We start from the raw sequence: 7,500 nt of genomic DNA on the forward strand, positions 1-7,500 counted from the left end.
GGATGATCTCAGCGTTCTTCAGCCAGAACTCTGCTTTAATCTCTTTTCCATCTCTTCTTCACACAGTTTCCATGTTTTGCTTGGATCATCTACACTGAAAGAGCTTTTCTTTGGCAGATAGGAAGAGCAGATCATCAGCTCTTATCAAGAGCGTTGTGTTCATCAGCTCTGAATGTTTCTAAGTGAATGATAATGACTGTGTTTGCTGTTTGAAGGCGTTATCTTTGGAGAACTGCAGGAAACGCTAAACTGGGAGATTTAACAGTGGTGTAAAAGCCATGTAGTGTTTCATTCTAAAGGCTAGATTTGGAAAAATTAGTGTTTGTTGACATCTTGTCATGTCTTTTATAGTATCTGTATATTCTCAGTTGTAAAGCATTCACAATTAAAGGATGATGATTATTATTATGACATACTTCACAGTTCAGTAGTAGTACATAGTATTGAAGCCCGTTTCCGACACTGAATAAAAAATAAGAAAACATGATTGTATCCTTTTATCACACAATTCTGAATTTATTTCTCACTATTGCTGTTTTTTTAATGATATAATGCAGATGTATTTTCATTGGAAGACTGCTGTATTTCCTTGATCTGAAGATGTAGTTTGTCTGTAGTTACGGAGCGTTCTGCTCATCTTCTGCTCGACTGGAAGCACTGTTTATTCTTGATCCAGGATCTTAGGCCTGTCATCCTGAGGAGATGATGAGCAGAAGCTGGAGGATCATCAGAAACACATGAATGATGACAGTACACAGTGAACAATGGTGTCTTTATGTGCTGGCTCTGAAGGGCCCCGGGCCCCAGATGTGTCATGGGGAATGAAGCTGTAAAGCAGATTTACTGTAATGCTTTTAATGGTTAGAAAGCTTTTAGAGGCATCTTGGCATTTTACCAGCTTTTTTCGGCGCTGTTGTAAATCCATCTGGTCACGGATCGCACACTCTTGATCTGTGGAGACGGACCGATGGATGTGAATGAGTGAAACACGTCCCTCGTGACAGAACTCACTCTCGTTCACCAGTTTAATGAAGACGAGCCTGTTTCAGCCTGACTTTTGTTCCCCGAGGCTCTGTGATATAAGCCAAACTTGCATCACATTATTCTCAGTTTTGGTTGATAGCCCACCTTAAATGTAATATTTCAATAATTTCTCAACACATTTACATGCAACCATTCTCTGATGCAGTGTTATTGCATTGTCACTGTTTATCTTTTATGTTTTTGTTAAAATTATAATTAAATTTAGTTTTTATATTTTCTACTTTCATGTTCATTTACCGTATTTTCCAGACTATAAGTCACACTTTTTTTCATAGTTTGGCTGGTCCTGCGACTTATAGTCAGGTGCGACTTATTTCTCAAAATGAATTTTACATGAACCAAGAGAAATGAACCAATAGAAAACATTACCGTCTCCAGCCGCCAGAGGGCGCTCTATGCTGCTCAGTTCTCCTGTAGTCTACACTGAAGACATAGAGCGCCCTCTCGCGGCTGGAGACGGTAATGTGAACTCTTGGTTCTTGTTTCTAATTAAATGCGACTTATAGTCCAGTGTGACTTATATATGTTTTTTTCCTCATCATTACGTATTTTTGGACTGATGCGACTTATACTCGGACTTATAGTCCGAAAAATATTGTAAGAATTTCATAATTGTGTTCTGGGTTTTTGTCATATTTATTAGTTTTTGTTGTTTTTAAATTATTGCTGGGCAAGGATAAATTTTTTAAGCACCAAATTTATAATGCATTCAAAAGTAGTGTATTGTGCACGTTTTCATTAAAAAGTGTGATCACTCCGTTTAGCAGTCCCTGGCCTACTTAACTAACCTGGAAACAAGCGCTTAAATATCCCGGAAACAAGGGCTTAACCAACCCAGAAACAAGCGCTTAACTAACCCGGAAACAACAATCGTTTAACTGACCCAGAAACAAGTGCTAAACCAACCCGGAAACAAGCGCTTAACTAGCCCGGAAACAAAAATCATTAAACTGACCCAGAAACAAGCGCTTAACTAAACCGTAAACAAGCTCTTAACAAACCCAGAAACAAGCGCTTAACAAACCCAGAAACAAGCACTTAACTAACCCGGAAACAACAATCGTTTAACTGACCCGGAAACAAGCGCTTAACTGACCCAGAAACAAGCGCTTAACTAACCCGGAAACAACAATCGTTTAACTGACCCGGAAACAAGCGCTTAACTGACCCAGAAACAAGCGCTTAACTAACCCGGAAACAACAATCATTAAACTGACCCAGAAACAAGCGCTTAACTAACCCAGAAACAAGCGCTTAACTAACCCAGAAACAACAATCGTTAAACTGACCCAGAAACAAGCACTTAACTAACCCGTAAACAAGCTCTAAACAAACCCAGAAACAAGCGATTAACTAACCCAGAAACAAGCGCTTAACTAACCCGGAAACAACAATCGTTTAACTGACCCGGAAACAAGAGCTTAACTGACCCAGAAACAAGCGTTTTAATTACCCGGTAACAAAAATCGCTTAACTAACCCGTAAACAAGCTCTTAACAAACCAAGAAACAAGCACTTAACTAACCCAGAAACAAGCGTTAACTAACCCGGAAACAACAATCGTTTAACTGACCCGGAAACAAGCGCTTAACTGACCCAGAAACAAGCGCTTAACTAACCCAGAAACAACAATCGTTAAACTGACCCAGAAACAAGCGCTTAACTGACCCAGAAACAAGCGCTTAACTAACCCGGAAACAAGTGCTTAACTAACATGGAAACAAGTGCTTAACTAACCCAGAAACAAGCGCTTAACTTACCCGTTAACAAAAATCGCTTAACTTAGCCGTAAACAAGCGCTTGCTAACCCGGAAACATCAAACATTTAACTGTCCCAGAAACAAGCGCTTAACTAACCCGGAAACAAGCGCTTAACTAACCCGGAAACAAGTGCTTAACTAACATGGAAACAAGTGCTTAACTAAACCGGAAACAAACGCTTAACTAACCCGGAAACAACAATCGTTTAACTGACCTGGAAACAAGCGCTTAACTAACGCAGAATCAAGCGCTTAACTGACCCATAAACAAGCGCTTAACTAACCAGGAAACATCAATCACTTAACTAACCCGGAAACAATCGCTTAACTAACCTGGAAACAAGTGTTTAACTAACCCGGAAACAAACGCTTAACTAACCCGGAAACAATTGCTTAACTAACCCAGAAACAAGCCCTTAACTAACCCAGAAATAAGTGCTTAACTAACCCAGAAACAAGTTTGTTAATCAAGTGCTTGTTTTTGGGTTAGTTAAGTGCTGTAACCATAAAGGCACAAATAGTGATGTTCTTATTTAATATCAGTGTTACTTGAGTGCCATTGAGTTTTATAGTTTTTTTGATAGTACTTTAAAATAGATTTTATTTTTTACATGTTCTGCTTTCACGTTAATTTGAGTGAATTTGTTGTGTATTTGTCGTCTGATGTGAGTCTAAAGTGTTTGCCTGGTTCTCTGTGTGTCTCTCAGTCTTCATCATCCAGGCGTCTTCGCTCCGGTTCTCCGAGGAGCCGCAGTCTCAGGATGCGTTACACGGCCGCAGTGCTATCCTGCGCTGTGAGCTCAGCGGCCCGGAGGACATGCGCTTCTGGTGGACACAGGACGGCCGGCGCGTGCAGGACTCGAACCGTCGCTTCCAGGAGGGCAGTAACCTGAAGTTCACCGCGGTGGACCGTCACACAGACACCGGCAGCTTCCAGTGTGTAGCGTCCAGCAGCTCCACCGGAGACACCCTGACCTCCGCCAGCGCCTCCTTCAACATCAAGTGTGAGCTGGGACTGTGTGTGTGTGTATGTGTGTGAGCTGTGACTGTGTGTGTGTGTGTGTGTGTGTGTGTGTGTATGTGTGTGAGCTGTGACTGTGTGTGTGTGTGTGTGTGTGAGCTGGGACTGTGTGTGTGTGTGTGTGAGGTGTGTGTGAGCTGCGACTGTGTGTGTGTGTGTGTGTGTGTGTGTGTGAGCTGGGACTGTGTGTGTGTGAGATGTGACTGTGTGTGTATGTGTGAGCTGTGTGTGTGTGTGTGTGTGTGTGTGTGTGTGTGTGTGTGTGAGGTGTGTGTGAGCTGCGACTGTGTGTGTGTGTGTGTGTGTGTGTGTGTGAGATGCGACTGTGTGTGTATGTGTGAACTGTATGTGTGTGTGTGTGTGAGGTGTGTGTGAGCTGCGACTGTGTGTGTGTGTGTGTGTGTGTATGTGTGTGAGCTGTGACTGTGTGTGTGTGTGTGTGTGTGAGCTGTGACTGTGTGTGTGTGTGTGTGTGTGTGTGTGTGTGAGCTGCGACTGTGTGTGTGTGTGTGTGTGAGCTGCAACTGTGTGTGTGTGTGTGTGTGAGCTGTGACTGTGTGTGTATGTGTGAGCTGTGTGTGTGTGTGTGTGTGTGTGTGAGATGTGACTGTGTGTGTATGTGTGAGCTGTGTGTGTGTGTGTGTGTGTGTGAGGTGTGTGTGAGCTGCGACTGTGTGTGTGTGTGTGTGTGTGTGTGTGTGTGAGATGCGACTGTGTGTGTATGTGTGAACTGTATGTGTGTGTGTGTGTGAGGTGTGTGTGAGCTGCGACTGTGTGTGTGTGTGTGTGTGTATGTGTGTGAGCTGTGACTGTGTGTGTGTGTGTGTGTGTGTGAGCTGCGACTGTGTGTGTGTGTGTGTGTGTGAGCTGCAACTGTTTGTGTGTGTGTGTGTGATCTGTGATCAAATACAGAGATAGTGTGTTAAATGTTCATATTCATGGTGTCCCAAAATTGCACTGTTGAGTACACTTACTTTATCTTAAGATTTTTTAGGATATTAAGTACAAAACTAGTGTGCAAAAAATAGAGCTCTTTCAGTACATTATGAAAGTGTACTTTTTTAGTAATCTGGTGCTCTTGAGATGTCATGTCTCATATCATAAGTCTCTCTCTCTCTCTCTCTCTCTTCGAATTAACTGTGACATATTATACCCCCAAATTCTTCATACAGTGGACTACCAGTAAAATTTGGAAAAAAATTATTCAGACACGTCATGTTTGCTTTAATTGCTAATGTAATCTTTTCCACCACAGACTTTAGTTGAGCTAAATTGGTTTTATCTAATTGTGTTCTTAAATGTAACAGCTGACAGCTATTCAACAGAATTCATTACAGACCTTTCTATCATAGTTATCAGACATCATTAAGATCAGTTTGTTCTGACACAGTTTAACTCTGAGCTCTTCTCATATTTTATTACTATTTTCTAAACTATAGCCAATAGACTGTGATATAAATATGATGTGATGTAACTGTGATGTAAATGATGGAATCAATAGCCGCGTTTCCACCGCAGGAACTTTACCCAGGAACTAGGGACTTGGTCCGGTACTTGGTGTGTTTCCACCGCAGGAACCAGGAACTAAATAAAGTTCCGGGTAAAGAAATGCCCCTCAGAAAGTCCCTGCTGGCGAGGTGGTACTTTTTTAAAGTTCAGGAACTTTCGGGGGCGGGACTTTGGCGCTAAACATCCTGATTGGTTGAGTTGACGCAGCATTGGTTGAGTTCAACCACCATTTATTCGGATCAACATTTTCAAAATATTACTGTTATTGTGTCATGAAATGTAATTTTAAAAGTATTTCAGGCGAGAATGTAGTTGTTTAAAACTCAAATCTGTTGTTTATTTATAAAGACAGCGCCTATTTAAAAATGTGTTTCGCCGATCTCGTAGACGGTGAGCTCCACTCGTTCAGCGAGAGCTCAGTGATCATCTATCCGCCCAGAGGCAGCCTCACCTTGGATAGACCTTCTGATGTGTGCCGCTGGCTCTGATGTGTCTTTAGTGGTTAAACATAACATATAATTCAGCTGCGGGGTAAATCTAACAGGTTTTCTTTGGTCTGTATTCAATTTATCTATATGTTAAAATGAAAATAAAAAAGGCAAGTCTATATAATATTTCGTTTCATTGTAATGGCTGTATATAACGTTACACTTATCCCTGAACTAAGTACATTTCTGCAGCTGTTATTATGTTTAAATGAAAACGAAAGGAGGCAGTGGTATTTTATATCCTATTTCGTGTTATTGTATATATACTGAGGGGAAAATTGCAGTAGCCAAAGCGATCTGAGTTCACGCAGCATTGGTTGAGTTCAACCACCATTTATTTGGATCATTTTCAAATATTACTGTTATTGTGTCATGAAATGTAATTTTAAAAGTATTTCAGGCGAGAATGTAGTTGTTTAAAACTCAAATCTATGGTTTATTTATAAAGACCGTGCCTATTTAAAAAATGTGTTTCGCCGATCTCTGCGACGGTGAGCTCCACTCGATCAGCGAGAGCTCAGTCCTCATGTATCCGCCGAGATGCAGCCTCAAATCGGCTAGACCTTCTGATATGTGCCGCTGGCTCTGATGTGTCTTTAGTGGTTAAACATAACATATAATTCAGCTGCGGGGTAAATCTAACAGGTTTTCTTTGGTCTGTATTCAATTTATCTATATGTTAAAATGAAAATAAAAAAGGCAAATTTATATAATATTTCGTTTCATTGTAATGGCTGCATATACACATATCCCTGAACTAAGTACATTTCTGCAGCTGTTATTATGCTTAAATGAAAACCAAAGGAGGCAGTGGTATTTTATATCCTATTTCGTTTTATTGTAAATAGGAAAATTGCAGTAGCCAAGACGAGCTGACTGAAGTTATCAAGTACGCTGCTGTTTATAGATTTACCGGACTTGCGTCGTCGCGGACATCACACTCCTGAGACGAATGCACAAAGTCTGAACTAACTACCGAGGATGCACGTCCAAAATCAGCGTACTTTAAAAAAACAAACAAATCAGCAGTACTTTGTATTGAGAAACGCGCGCAGACCTACGTCACCAGTCTATTTGCCTAATCTTCCCGGTACTTTACACCGCGGTGGAAACGCAGAAAGCAACAGGTCTGGGGGGAAAAAAGTTCCTGGGAAAAAAAGTTCCTGGTAAAAATGTTCCGGGTAATTTCGGTGGAAACGCGGCAAATGCTTCAGATCTGGGGATGCATCAGTTTCTCGTCCTCTATTTGCTGTAGATCTCAGTGTCTACAGATCCTCTGCTCTTACTCTGTCCATGTGTCTATATGTCTTCCTCTCAATTTATAAATCATAGCTGCTTCATCTATATTAGGAGATCTCTCTCTCTCTCTCTCTCTCTCTCATGCTATTATCATGAAGCACTATGTTCATCTGTTTCAGACACATGACTTTTAAATCATACACCACATTTATGAGCATTAGCTGGTGTAACCCCTCTCACCCGGGTCCTCTCTGACGCTCCTCGCACTCGCTCCGAGCGGGGCTCGAACCCGGGTCTTCCGGCATGGGAGGCGGACGCACTAACAAGGAGGCTAAATGGCTACAGCCACTAGCGTCTGTCGCTAGTGCGTCTCTTGAGATCGGGGAGTGAGGTTTACTTGCACAGCACTACTCGCTGGCCTCCGTTACACTCACCCCCC

At 41.8% G+C, this 7,500-nt stretch overlaps 1 protein-coding gene across 1 annotated transcript in view; it reads left to right on the top strand.

Moving 5' to 3' along the window:
- The window catches only part of LOC113057466 (inactive tyrosine-protein kinase 7-like), a 31,752-nt gene that overhangs the window by 18,731 nt on the left and 5,521 nt on the right, over positions 1–7,500 (top strand). Inside the window, exon 2 of the mRNA XM_026224899.1 lies at positions 3,512–3,808. Within this exon, the coding sequence (XP_026080684.1) occupies positions 3,512–3,808 (297 nt within the window). The remainder of the gene's footprint in view (positions 1–3,511; positions 3,809–7,500) is intronic.

This window comes from Carassius auratus, chromosome 38, assembly GCF_003368295.1.
Source record: "Carassius auratus strain Wakin chromosome 38, ASM336829v1, whole genome shotgun sequence".
Taxonomy (NCBI): domain Eukaryota; kingdom Metazoa; phylum Chordata; class Actinopteri; order Cypriniformes; family Cyprinidae; genus Carassius; species Carassius auratus.